The 15,175-nt window shown below is 36.0% G+C and overlaps 2 protein-coding genes across 2 annotated transcripts in view; one reads left to right on the top strand and one right to left on the bottom strand.

Moving 5' to 3' along the window:
- Positions 1-15,175, bottom strand: part of tcf25 (transcription factor 25 (basic helix-loop-helix)) — a 283,651-nt gene that overhangs the window by 8,016 nt on the left and 260,460 nt on the right. Inside the window, exons 16-17 of the mRNA XM_067389839.1 lie at positions 4,024-4,103; positions 2,146-2,221 (exon numbers count right to left, since the gene is read on the bottom strand). Coding sequence (XP_067245940.1) covers positions 2,146-2,221; positions 4,024-4,103 — 156 coding nt within the window. The remainder of the gene's footprint in view (positions 1-2,145; positions 2,222-4,023; positions 4,104-15,175) is intronic.
- Positions 9,807-13,154, top strand: LOC137022643 (uncharacterized; the record flags this gene model as incomplete). The annotated part of the gene is made up of 1 exon (XM_067389068.1): positions 9,807-13,154. A coding segment is annotated over exon 1 (837 nt), but the record flags the coding sequence as incomplete, so codon positions are not given.

Genomic DNA, 15,175 nt, shown 5'->3' with positions numbered 1-15,175 from the left:
AAGTGCACTCTTGCATAGATTTTTTTTTTTTTTTTTTTGCAGGGCTGATCAAAACGAATATATATATTTGCAGAATATGGAAAAATGTTAATCATTTGAACAAAATAAGAAGGATCATGAAAATTGCATGTTATTTTTTTATTTAGTACTGTCCTGAATAAAGTATTTCACATAACAGATGTTTACACAAAGTCCACAAGATAAAAAAAAATGGCTGAATTTATAAAAATGACCCAGTTCAAAAGTTTAAATAAGTTTTTTGATGGTTGTTCATGAGTCACTTGTTTGTTCTGAGAAGTTAAACTGACCTCTGTTCTTCAGAAAAATTCTCCAAGTCCTGCAAATTCTTCCAGCCTCTTTTGCATATTTGAACCCTTTCCAGCAGTGACCATATGATTTTGAGATCCATCTTTTCACACTGAGGACAATTGAGGGACTCCAACACAACTATTACAAAAGGTTCAAACATTCATTGATGGTCCAGAAGGAAACATGATGCATTAAGAACCATGGGGTGAAAACTTTTGAACAAGATGATGATGTGCAAGTTTTTCTTATTTTGTTTAAAGATTGTGGCGAGGGGGGCATGGTTCAACGAAGTCTGCAGCGGGAGAGAGAGTCGGGAGGGAGACGCATGGTGAGTGAGTGTGTTAAATGTAAATCGTGAACACCTGTTTCTCATTCCAGTAATTGGAGCAGAGACAGGATAAAACGCCAGGAGAAGCAGGAGTGTGTGAGAGAGAGAGGGACTGCTGACTGAGAACCGCTGGACTACCAAAGTCACCTGACACTGGAGTGAAGCCATTACTGTGGAGATTTGTTTTGTTGTTGTGCGTTTACACAGACTTGTTTGTTGGAGATTTAATACCTGAAATTAAGCTCAGTCAGCACCTGTCCTATTCCTTCCCTAAGAACTTTGAACTTTGCTACAAAGACCATATTTTTTCATTTAGCACTGCCCTTTGGAAGCAACAGAAGATTCTTGCATGTTTACCAGAAGAGAAAAAAGTATAATTTACCCTGTTCATCCAATTCAAAAAGTTTACATCCCCGGCTCTTAATGCATCGTATTTCCTTCTGGAGCATCAGTGAATGTTTTAACCTTTTTTAATAGTTGTGTTTGAGTCCCTCAATTGTCCTCAGTGTGAAAAGATGGATCTGAAAATCATACAGGCACTGCTGGAAAAGGTTAAAATATGCAGAAGATGCTGGAAAATCAAAGATTACGCAGGACCTGAAGGATTTTTCTGACAGAACAGAGCTCACTTTAACTGCTCAGGACAAACAAGGGACTCATGAACAACCATCACAAAAAAAAAAAAAAAAAAAAAAAAAAAGAGTTGTGGATCATCCAGGTAACCACACACAGTATTAAGAATCAAGGGTATTTCAACTTTTGAACTGGGTAATTGTTAAATATTTTCTTATTTCTTGGGCTTCACTTTCTGACTTTCTCTGTGTCTTGGGATTTTTCCATTGTGCAGCTTATGTACCTACCTAGACAAAACAAGAAGTAGCAGTCCTTGGACACACTGACACTCTCACACAAAACCAGAAGTTGAAGACACACACACATTTACGCACATACATTTTCTTATTTGTTATTATTTTTCTTGAAATGCCATACATGGTAAGGTTTGATTCTTAAGTCGTATGATTGGATGCTCAAGCCATCCTGGAGATTGTTTAACCTATGTCTATAAATATGACACTTCTTCCTGAATAAATCTGAGAATGCTTTGTACCACACTTGATCTGTGTCTGCTTGGTCATTCTCCCGAGGCCGCGCTGCTGCTGCCACACATCACAGGGATTGTGGCGCCTGTTTCTTAACTGATGACTGGAATTACAAATATTCTACCTATTATTGAGATTTTGATCTAAGAGTAATTTTTATAAATTCTGCTTTTTTTTTTTATCTTGTGGACTTTATATAAACATCTGTTTAATACTTTATTCAGCACAGTACTAAATAAAAAAAAATAACATGCAATTTTCATGATCCTTCTTATTTTGTTAAAATGATTAATATTTTTGCATATTCTGCAAGGGGTATGTAAACTTTTGAGCTTAACTGTATATGTTTATTTATTTTTAAAAAGAAGAAAATTGTGTGCTTGGACATACTGTGGCACATTCACTCACCTGCAGATTGAAGTTTGGTAGCAGTGAACGGAAAAACAAAGATAATGTGCTTTCATTTGAGGCCCCCGTGTTCTGCCTGAAAACAGACACATTTTAATACATCAAAATTGTTTTATATTTATTTTATTTTATTTTTTTATTAAAACCTCTTGCTCAAACCTGATATGTTTTATTTACTAGTAAGCAAGGCTGTTAAGAATATAATTTATGCATTTCAATGTATGCATGTATTTCAATTCAGTTCAGTATTTCATTTTTTTTTTTTTTATAAATTTGCAAAGTTATCATAAATCTAGTTGTTGCTTTGTCATTATGGGGTATGGAGTGTATATTGATCTACATTAGGCATGGTCCGGTTACAAGTTTCAAGGTATACCGCAGTTTGAAAAAAGTCAGTTTCAAAACCAATAAAAACGGTTGGCGCTGAAACGGTTACCTTCCAGTTGCCTGGTAACTTTATGAATTTTGACAATGCATGGATGTGAGAATGTGATATGGCTTAGTACGATTAACAAGTCACAACGGTTATAATGTAATTATATAAATATATAGTCTGATGTGTGGCTTGGAGTAAAACAAGATACCAGTGTTCCTTATTTTTTGTCTTTAGCTGATCACATGCTTGCCTCACTTAAGTGACTGCATTTTTTATTAATTAAAAGTTTGTTTTCTTTTTTTCACTTTGCAACATTTTGTACAAAATAAAACCAATTCAAAACAAATTTCATGGTTAAACATTAAAGCACATTAGTGTGATAAATATCCTATTTTTTTTTTTCATTTTATTTATTATGGACAAAATTATCCAAAATAACTTTTTTTTTTTTTTTTTTTACACAAAAACTAAGGTAAGCTCAGATAAATAAGGTCTATGTTGATCAATTCCAAAAGGAAATATAAAACCTGTCCTATTTAAAAGAAAAGTTGACAAAAAGATTAAATCCAATATTTGGTGATGATGTAGCATGAGAGATTCATAAGTAATTTTTTTGTAGGCTGGTAATTTTAGCCTGGGAACATCACAATTGTTACAATGTGGAAAGAAAAAAAAAAAAAAAAAAAAAAAACACAGAAAATTACAAAAAATGTTTGGGAAGACTCTGGGTGAGAAAAGCCAGAAAGTTTTAGTCCAATGCAGTAATATTAACTAGCATTTTCGAGGATGGAAAAATCCTTTCTGGGTCAAAATGACAAGAACACAACATGAGGGTTAAGAAGAATTAAATTATTTTATTTATTTAATTATTAAACCTGACATACGTTTACTACTGTTCCAAATATTCTGTATGTTGCTTAAAAATAAAATAGATTGTGTTCAATAGAAAAAAAAGTATTTTTTTACCTAGATATTTAAAAATAACACATTTTAGAGACGTTATCACAATCCCGTGAAGCCGTGATATTTTTGCTTAAGGTTATCATATCAAAATCTCTTACCGGCCCATGTCTAATCTACAGTGCATTCAGAAAGTATCAGACCCTTTTTCACATGTCTAGTGCAAGGATAGGCGACGTCAGTCCTGGAGAGCCACTATCTTGCAGAGTTTAGCTCCAACCATAATCAAACACACCTGAACAAGCTAATCAATGTCTTCAGGATTACAAAAGCTACAGGCAGGTGAGTTTTTTTGTTTTTGTTTTCTTCTTCAGGGTTGGAGCTAAATTCTCCAGGACCAACGTTACCTACTCTTGGTTTTCTCTCTTAAAATCAAGATCAAGCCCAAATATTTATATGTAATATATAATTTTAAAAACTGGAAAAAAATAAAATTTTGGTCGTTCATACAGGTTATGAACCCATGCATATTTCTTCATCAAAACACTATTATAAGACCTGTGTCATGTAAGGTGGAGAACTTGAGGACATCTGGGTGGTACCTTTCTGGTCTGGTATAAGACACAATGGAGTCCATAGGAGGGAGAGGATCAAAACCCATTCCTGGCTGTGTGGTCACTTCCTGTAAGAGAGAGAGGGAGGGGTGGTGTATTCAACCATTAAGCAATAGATCAAACAAAAACTACATATTTGATTTAAAACCCATTTTGCCACAGATGTTTTTAGACAGATTTTTATCTGATAATGTCATTTATCAGTTTCATGTGCAAGACTACCATGGCTAGAAAATGGTTATCTAATAGATAAGTACTACTTATAAACCAACTTAACACAAATAAAATCAACACAAGAATGTGTGCATGACACAGTGCGAACAATTAACACTCAAGGTTTGGGAAGTGCGGCGGCACATTTTGCTGGATTTTCTTCACATAGCAGCAAAAATTGACTTAAAATACTGTCATTTTTTGTCATACAGACAAAAGTAATACATTAATTGAATCTACAGAATATCTACTTTTATTTACTTTTTTTTTAAAGTCAGATTTATGTACTTTTCATCGCTTTGATACGCGGTGAGGAATAATGAAAGAAATTACCTCAGTATAAGAGTTTCAGTTCAACTAGTTTCAGTTCCATTTTGAAGATCAAGTCAAGGACTGTGAATGGCAAGTTCTGTATTCTCAAATCCTTTATTCTAACTGTGATACAGACTAGTGTCTGTGAATATTAAACTGCAAAAAGACCATTTAAATATAAATTATGCATGTTCTGTGTGTCTCTGTATGAATGGCGCAGATGCTTACATATGTATACATGAAATATAGGCTTTCCCCAAATTATATTGTTATACTGAGATGAAAGAAGTCGACTGAAATATGTAATAAATACTAAAATAAAATGTGTTAGCAATGTATTCAATTGCAAATTAATTAGCCACTATGTGAATCAGCATGCTCACAGAGGGTTTTTTTACTTTTATCTCACAGATTTGTGAATCATAGTGACCAGACATTGGCCCACATCGGACATTCTGAATGAATATGATGGTGAGATCACTGACTGGAAGCAGGAAAGTTTTTTTTTTTTCTTTCCTTTTTCTCTCCAGTGCATAGAAACTCCAAACAACTTGGAATCCCAGGTAAGTGATGTTCATTTATATCTTTGAACATGATTTATTTCCAGGTAAACTGTACACTCAAAATGTGCACATGCCCTCATTCATTCAAAATGTGGCTCCTTTATATTGTTAACTATATTCTTTGTTCTTAGATTCTTTAGTTCTCTCTCACATAGCCTACCTGACTGAAAGGCTCGTTATGCGGGTCACTACCTCCTTGTTTTATGTGAATGAGTAGGCATGATTATTTTCACATCATTTGAAGCAAAAAAAAAAAAAAAAAAAACTTTGTCCTGTGGACACATTTAGTATTTGTTTTGTGCCATTATTTCAGTGACTTAATTTTTTTATTTTTTCAATAACCATGCATAAACGTTATTGTCTCAAAAATACAAACATGTTGCTCACATATTATGGTAGCCTAGTTTGTGCTGAATACACTGTAATGACACTTTTGACATAAATATGTTTATAAGCAACTGAAAAAAGCACAATTGTCAGGGCATGTCAAAACTTGACAACTTGACCAATTAATTTAGATTTCAGTTCTTTCACTTTTGTTCTTCTAAGCTCGCTTGCAGGAAAATCGTCATAGTTTTTAAGTATTTTAAGTGTCTGAAAATCTCTCTCAACGTTTCCTTTCTTTGGAACAGCAATACTGGTTTGGCAGATCAGAAAAATGCATTTAGAAAAGGACATAGTGAAAAAAAAAGTCTGCCTCCCACTCTGCATGGAAATGGTAAGTTTTTGGCTTTTTTTTTAATAAAAAAATGTGACCAGTCACGGAAAGTAGGGACAAGTCGGTTCTGGGGCATTTTGAGTTGAATAATATTTAGAGAAGTTGTAGCCATTTGTAGGTAGGCACTCAAAAAAGCTCAAGGAGGAGAAAAACCCCTTTAACCCTCAGGGGTCTGAGGATTTTTGGGGCCTTGTAGAAGTTTTGACATGCCCTGACATTTGTGCTTTTTTCAGTTGTTCATAAACCTATTAATGGAAAAAGTGCCATTACACTGTATCCAGCACAAACTAGGCTACAATAATATGTGAGGAACATGTATGTACATGTTTGTGTTTTTGAAGGAATAACGTTTATGCGTGGTTATTGAAAAAACAAAAAACTTAAGTCACTGAAATAAAGCCAAAAAATATATATTAAATCTTTGTTCACAAGACTTCTGGGTATTTGAAGTTGTAGACTAGAGTTTTTGCTTCAAAACGAGGTAAAAATGATGCTGCCTGCTTGTTCATATAAAACCATAGAGAGATTTAAATTTTCTAAAACATCTTTGGTCAAGAAACACAGTATGCGTGGAGGTATGAATAATCATGAATAATGGATGATTCTCACCTGAGAAGACAAAAGAATTGCACAAAGAGCTCTAATGAGCTGCATAAATAATGAGCTCTTTCAGTCAGGTAGGCTGTGAAAAAACCCTCTGTTGATCATGTCTCAAATCTCATCATGGTATAAATCAAACATACAGAAAAAATAGCAATACTGTGAAATATTATTACAATTTAAAATAATGGTATTCTATTATATTCTTTAAAATATAATGTATTTCTGTGATGCAAAGTGTCTGAACAATTATGTTACCTCTATGGCATTTCATATAGGCTTTTAGCATAAAAGCATGCACATTTGGAGAAATACTGATGGATTCTCATATGTTTGTCAATCTTCTATACAGAGGAGTAATATTTATTCAGGATTTATTGTCATTACTATGAGTGCTGGATACTGTGTTTTGAATTCATACTTGCAGCCGGAGGGCGCTCTGTACACCTTTAGTCCACAAATGCCTGAGCACTAAAGAAGAATAGGCAATCCAGGAAATAACTGAACTAACAGAGGCCAGAGATCGCTAACTATGGCTATTCAAAACACTTTTCAAGACAATAAATACACGATTGAGACGATGAATGCATGCATTGACCCAGAATTTGCATCTGAATAGTGCTGGCTCTGTGGGCGTGTCCGCATTAGCGGATAATGAGCTGAATCACGGATTTCTGATATGGCTCTCTTTTCATACAGATTACATAAACACAGAATGTTTGTTTTCGATTGACTTACACGATTTAAAACCTGACATTGAAACGTTTTTTAGACATAAGTCTAATTTTTTTGTCATTAGTATTCACTAAGTTACAGTTCATTTTCTAAGAACTATCAGATTGGACTTCGTTCAGAGGGAGACGAGAGATCACGCATTATGTTAGTTTTTGTTACTCTGAGTGTACACAAATAAAAGAAGATATTCCACAGATTAAAATGGTTTATAATATAGAATGTCTTCTTTTATTTGTGTACACCCAGAGTAAAAACAAAATGTTGTGCTTTTTGTAAAATAAAGAAAACTAACATGATGCATGATCTCTCGTCTCCCTCTGAACGAAGTCCAATCTGATAGTTCTCAGAAAATGAACTGTAACTTAGTGAATACTAAATCACAAAAAAATTAGACATGTCTAAAGAAACGTTGAAATGTCAGGTTTTAAATCGTGTAAGTCAAATCGAAAACAAACCTTCTTATTATGTAATCTTTATGAAAAGAGAGCCATGTCAGAAGTCCTTGATTCAGCTCATTATCCGCTAATGCGGCCACGCCCTTGGAGTCAGCGCTATTCAGAGGCAAATTCAGTCAAAACATGCATTCATCGTCTCAATCGTGTTTATATTGTCTTGAAAAGTGTTTTGAATAGCCATAGTTAGCGATCTCTGGCCTCTGTTAGTTCAGTTATTTCCTGGATTGCCTATTGTTCTTTAGCATTGGCATTTGTGGACTAAAAGTGCACAGAGCGCCCTCCGGCTGCAAGTATGAATTGTAAACACAATATCCAGCGTTCACAATGACGACAATAAATAATGAATAAATACTCCTCTGTATAGAAAATTGACATAAACATGAGAATCCATCAATATTTCTCCAAATGTGCATGCTTTTAAGCTAAAAGCCTATATGGAATGCCATAGAGGTAACATAACCGTTCAGAGACTTTGTATATTTTAATAATAGAATACCATTATTTTAAATTGTAATAATATTTCACAGTATTGCTGTTTTTTCTGTATGTTTGATTTACATTATGATGAGCTTGAGACATGATCAACAGAGGGTTTTTTCACAGCTTATGTGACTGAAAGGTCTCATTATTTATGCAGGTCATTAGAGCTCTTTTATGCGATTCTTTTGTCTTCTCAGGTGAGAATCACCCATTATTCATGATTATTCACGCCTCCACGCATACTGTGCTTCTTGACCAAAGATGTTTTAGAAAAATTAAATCTCACTATTGTTTTATATGAAGGAGTAGGAATGATAATTTTTGCATAATTTTGAAGCAAAAACTCTAGTCTACATGTTCCTTACATATTATTGTAGCCTAGTTTGTGCTGAATACAGTGTAATGAAACTTTTTTCATTAATACGTTTATGAACAACTGAAAAAAGCACAAATGTCAGGGCATGTCAAAACTTCTCCAGGCCCCAAATCAGCCTCAGACCCCTGAAGGTTAAAGTTTCTGCAGTTCTCACCTGTTCTCACCTGCTGGGAGTGGCAATAGGGCTCATTTACATCTCATTTAGATAAACCATACCCCCTGTAAAGCTTCCCTCTGTAAAGCTGCATGGACCGCATACTATTAATAATAAAGGATAATGTGCATTGTAAATGCAAGTAATTTATCTTTTTTGACTTTTATAAAAATGATTTAGAGGCTGAAAATGATTTGGAGATAACATGTTGCAAGACACTCTTTTAAAATCTGGCCATCATTTTTAATATTATTTTAATGTTTATGTAAAGAAAAAGTACATATTGATGCTAATTTTATTTGTTATTTGCTGGTTTTCTACATAAAACTTGGTGAATTGATTTCATTGTGTAGCATTAGGACTTTTTGAACAGGATTCTGTGATAACCGTGATCATTTTGGTCACTATAATCATGAAATGAAATTTTTTCAGCTGAGAAGACAAAAGAATCACATAATAATGACCTGAAATGACTTGCATAATAATGAGGCCTTTCAGTCAGGTAGGCTGTGAAAAAACCCTCTGTGATGGTGTATATCAAACATACAGAAAAAACAGCAATACTGTGAAATATTACAATTTCAAATAATAGTATTATATACTTCAAAATATAACGTAATGGTTTTCTGTGATGCAAAGTGTCTGAACAATTATGTTACCTCTATGACATTTCATATAGGCTTTTAGCTTAAAAGCATGCACATTTTGAGAAACATTGATGGATTCTCATGTTTATGTCAATTTTCTATACAGAGGAGTAATATTTATTCAATATTTATTGTAATGACTATGAGTGCTGGATTCTGTGTTTTCAATTCATACTTGCAGCCAGAGGGCGCTCTGTGCACATTTAGTCCACAAATTCATCCAAAGAAGAACAGGAACCAGGAACTAACGGCATGTCTTCTATACCCCTTTTCCACCAAGGCAGTTTTAGTGCTGGTTCGGAGCCAGAGCCTAGATTCAAATCAGTTCTTTGTCTTTCGACACACAAAGCACCAGCTCCGAACCAGGAAAAGTGGTTCGTAAGTAGCACCAAAACATTGCTGGGCTAGAAGTAAGAACCGCTTGTGTCAGGGGCTGGGGGCGGGGTTACCGTGACCAACAAGAAACTTGAGACCGCCAATTTTGAAATAGAAGCTAATCGAGCTAATAGCAGCTCGATTGTAATCTCCGTCTATATACAAATTACGGCAAGCCATATTTGGATGCCGATGTAGGTTCACAAAGCCATGAGCATCAACAGTAGTGAAACATCCGCGATTGTTGATAGAAGGCTTGTTCAAGATGTATCGGAGCAGCGCGGCCTGATCCGGCGGGTGACGCGGACCCGTGGGAGCAATTGTAGGTCTTACGACTCCTTGTGCTTTTGGATCGTTCTCGCGGAGCGTTGATGTCATGCGCCGATCGGTCTGCGGGAAGCCGATGTATCTCAAATGAGCCTGGTGTGTTTGTGTTTGGTGCTGCAGCGCTAGCTTTGCTGTGAAATATGAGACGTATACAGTGACCTAAGTCCTGGCTCTGTGCTGCTCTCTAGCCCGTGGAAAGGCAAACCGGTTCTTAGAAGGCTTTTCAGTTGAACCAACTCCGAACTGGCACTAGCGCTAGCTCTGAACTAGCACCCGGTTCTTGCTGGTGGAAAAGGGGGTACTACAGGTTGCTAACCATGGCTTTAACATCCAGATAAACACTTTTCAAGACAATAAATACACGACTGAGACGATGAATGCATGCATTGCCTCCGAATTTGCCTCTGAATAGCGCTGGCTCTGTGGGCATGGCCACATTAGCGGATAATGAGCTGAATCACGGACTTCTGACATGGCTCTCTTTTCATACAGATTACATAAACACAGAAAGTTTGTTTTCGATTTGACGTACACGATTTAAAATTTCAACTTTTTTTAGACATAAGTGTATTTTTTTGTGATTAGTATTCACTAAGTTACAGTTCATTTTCTGAGAACTATCAGATTGGACTTCGTTCAGAGGGAGACAAGAGATCATGCATCATGTTGGTTTTCTTTATTTTACAAAAAGCACACCTTTTTGTTTTTACTCAGTGTACACAAATAAAAGAAGACATTCTATAGTTTCAATTGATATATTACTTATGTTTTTATGACAAAAAAATGACGGAGTATTTTAATTGTTTTGCTGCAATGTGCACAATAAGTAGCTATGCTTCCCTTGGAGGGCGGGGACTATAACAAAAGAAACAAAAGCCGGCTATCCAGTATGGAAATACACACAAACAATGACACGCCCCGTACTGCGTGCTAGAATCTCAGAAAAACCTGAAAATGTACGCTTTTAAATATACCAATACTGCCATCTCAAACATGGAGAGGCTTCTTCGTGATCCCAACTAACAGATTCTGCAAAAAAACCGAAAATCACCAATTTAAAAAAAAAAACAAAAAAAAAAACGCTTCTTTCTCATTTTGCTCGATAGTTGTGCTGCCGCCTTGTGTCCCTGGTTTCAGTGACGGGTCACAAATGTTTAGTTGGTAGATCTCATTGAGTTTATCATTTTAAAAGTAGCTCATCATGCTGTTACATCCCGCATAAGTCTAGGGGCATAAGTGGACGCAACAAAAAGAGTATTTTAAAGAGCGTTGTTCTGAGTCCTGCCACAGCATTACAAAAGCAACAAGTTACCAAAAAGTTTTTTTTTTTTCACAGCTCGTGGAACAAATACAAAAGGTTTTGTAATAAAATTAAAAAAAAAGAAAAGAAAAGGGAAGCAATAGCTTCAGAAGTGGGCAAGGCCAAAATAATAAACAAAAAAACAATCTGAGTAGTTTAAACATCTAACTAAACTAACAAAGAACAGAAAAGAACAGAACTGTACCCTAACTCGCTTCCAAAACAGGAGAAAACGGGGTTCAACAAAAATGATGCCCACCTCCCTACAGCTTCCAAATAAAACAAACAAACAAACAAACACAAATAAATAAATATTAAAGTAACTGCTAAACTTCATGTTAACAACAGCAGCTATAAACCAAACAAGATGAACAAAACATATAAAAGGTGAGGGGTAGTATAAAGCTCCACACTTAAACTGCAAAAGTAGGTGTTGGAGAAACTCACAACAAACAAATAAAAATAAAAAACACTACAATACCAGAGTAGAATATTAAGCAGCTCAGTAACCAAAAATTGCGAGTGCAAAAATAGGTTAGGCAGGACAAAGGAGGCTCCTGTCTGCCTCGCTGCTGGTGTTTGCGTCTCAGTATAGCCTTGTTTTCTCTTACTTTTATTGAATCTCATACTTTTATTCATTGTTGCTTGTATTACTATTATTGCCTACCACATTAATCTGACGTTGCTAGCTTGTAATCTTTGAATCTAAATCGCTGTTACAGCGCGTTTACATCTCGCTTGTTAACTTGTAATCAGTCTCGCGCGCTCCTTTTTAAACGCGTTCATCAAACAGCTGGTGTTTGCGTCTCTGTATAGCTTAGTTTTCTCTTTTATTGATTTTTGATTATATTATAATCGCCTACCACATTAATCTGACGTCGCTAGCTTGTAATCTTTGAATCTAAATCGCTGTAACAGCTGGATCTCGCTGGTTAACTTGTTATTAGTCTTGCGCGCTCCTTTTTTAACGCGTTCATCAAACAGCTGTGGTAACTCGGATCGGATCAGTCTACAAACACGGTGAGTCATGTCATCCTCTCCCTCGGTCATCTTTTGCACAGTCCGTAACATGTTTAGTGTAGCTCTCTCTGTCAGCGACGAGGGATTTACATGTCATAAATGTAGGGAAATAGTCAGGCTGACAGAGAGAATCTCAGAATTAGAGACACGCATCCAAACATTAATCGAGGATAGTAAGAACGTAGGGGCCTCAGATACTGTTTTGGATGCGACTAGCTTAGTGAACTCTGTACATTGTTCGGTTTCGGCTGTAGAGCCCACGCAGCAGGGCACTTGGGTAACGGTGAGGCGGCCTAGCCGTGGAAAACACCACTCTTCCGTTCCAGTAAGAACATCAAACAGGTTCTCCCCACTCAGTGACGCACCCACTGAGAATTCTGTTGAAAGTGCCCTAGTAATTGGCGATTCTATTACACGGAACGTGAAAATAGTGACACCAGCCACCATAGTCACATGTTTGCCGGGAGCCAGAGCACCTGACATCAAAGCAAATTTAAAAGTGCTGGCTAATGCTAATCGTAAATACTCTAAAATTATTATTCACGTCGGCACAAATGATGTTCAACTTTGCCAGTCGGAGATCACTAAAATTAACATTAAAGAGGTGTGTGAACTCGCAAGTACAATGTCAGGAGAAGTAATTTGTTCTGGCCCTCTTCCTGTTCATCGGAGTGATGAGATAGTTAGCAGATTATCATCACTCAATGGCTGGCTGTCTAAGTGGTGTCCACAGAATAATATGGGTTTCATAGACAATTGGAAAAGCTTTTGGGGCAGACCTGACCTGTTGAAAAGAGATGGTATTCATCCGTCCTGGGATGGTGCTGCTCTTCTCTCTAGTAATATGGCACATAGTCTTAGAACTAAAACATGACAAACTGGGGCCCAGGACAGGAAGCAGACAGACTGGCTAAACCGACCGTCTGCTAGCTGCCTCACGTTACAGAAGTCAGATAATTCCCAACACATAGAAACTCTCGCACCTAGATATTATCACATAGAGACTGTGTCTGTACCCCGAATTAATAAAAACAAAAAACTTCCAAACCCATTTAATAGTAAACATTTAATTGATGTTCAACAACTAAAAAATAGACATAATAATGATAAACAAATGATAAAGCTTGGGTTGTTAAATATTACATTACTTTCTTCAAAAGCACTTATTGTAAACGATATTATCACAGACAATAATCTAGATGTGCTGTGTTTGACAGAAACCTGGCTAAAACCGGACGATTACATTACTTTAAAAAGTCTAGTCCTCAAGGTTATGATTATCGACACAATCCTCGACAGAAAGGCAAAGGGGGAGGTGTTGCTGTAATTTATAGTAATATATTCAGAATCATTCAAAAGAATTTCAATTATAATTCCTTTGAAGTGATGGTGCTTTATGTAACATTATGTAAGTTGACATTTGTGCTGGCTAGTGTATACAGGCCACCAGGGCACCATACTGACTTTATCAAAGAATTTGATGATTTTCTATCAGAGTTAGTACTGGCTGCGGATAAAGTCCTTGTTGTTGGTGATTTTAATATCCATGTAGATAATAATAAAGACGCATTTGGATTGGCATTTGCAGACATTTTAAATTCTATTGGAGTTAGACAACACGTGTCAGGACCCACTCATTGTCGTAATCATACCCTAGATCTAATACTGTCGCATGGAATTGATATTGATGCTGTTGAAATTCTACAGCAGAGCGATGATATATCAGATCATTATTTAGTCTCGTGTATACTACAGTTAGCCAAGGCTACAAAACCACCACCCAGCCATAAATATGGTAGAACCATCACTTCTACCACTAAAGATTGCTTTATAAATAATCTCCCCGAGCAGTTTCATCGCCTTAGTATACCTGACAACTTAGAAGAACTCGATGCTGCAACAGAAACTATTGGCTCTCTCTTTTCCAGCACATTAGATGCAGTCGCTCCTTTACGTCTAAAGAAGATTAAGGAAACTAATCCAACGCTGTGGTATGATGAGCACACTCGGGCTCTAAAACGAGCTGTGAGAAAAGCCGAACGTAGTTGCAAGAAAACAAAACTAGAAGTTTTTCACCTTTCGTGGAAAGAAAAAAATGATTGAGTATATAAGAAATGCTAGATCTACTTATTTTTCAAATCTCTTAATAGAAAACAAACAATCCTAGGTATTTATTTGACACAGTGGCTAAATTAACTAGAAACAGAGATTCAACTGCTGACGTTTCCAAAGAGCACAGCAGTAATGACTTTATGAACTTCTTTACTTGCAAGATTGACAATATTAGAGAGAAAATTAAAAACATGCAACCGTCTACAGTTTCGCTTCAGACAGTGCACTGTAGTGTCCCTGAGGTAAAACTAGAATCATTCGCCGCTATAGGAGAGGAAGAATTATCTAAACTTATTAAATCATCAAAATCAACAACATGTATGTTAGACCCAATGCCGACTAAACTAATGAAAGAAATGCTTCCAGAGGTCATAGGTCCACTTCTTGATATAATTAATTCATCTTTAACACTAGGATACGTGCCAAAAACTTTTAAGCAGGCTATTATTAAACCTCTTATTAAAAAACCTCAACTAGATCCGAGAGATTTAGTAAATTACAGGCCAATCTCGAATCTACCTTTTCTGTCAAAGATACTAGAAAAGGCAGTTTCAACACAACTGTGCTCCTTTTTAGAAATAAATGGAAACTGTGAGGATTTCCAGTCAGGATTTAGAACATACCATAGTACTGAGACTGCTCTTGTTAGAGTTACAAACGATCTACTCTTATCATCCGATCGTGGCTGTATTTCTCTATTAGTGTTATTAGATCTCAGTGCTGCTTTTGACACTATCGATCACAACATTCTTC

The sequence above is a fragment of the Chanodichthys erythropterus genome, chromosome 7 (assembly GCF_024489055.1).
Source record: "Chanodichthys erythropterus isolate Z2021 chromosome 7, ASM2448905v1, whole genome shotgun sequence".
Lineage (NCBI taxonomy): Eukaryota > Metazoa > Chordata > Actinopteri > Cypriniformes > Xenocyprididae > Chanodichthys > Chanodichthys erythropterus.
Note: the sequence above shows the minus strand (reverse complement) of the source record. Positions and strands in the feature narration are given on the sequence as shown.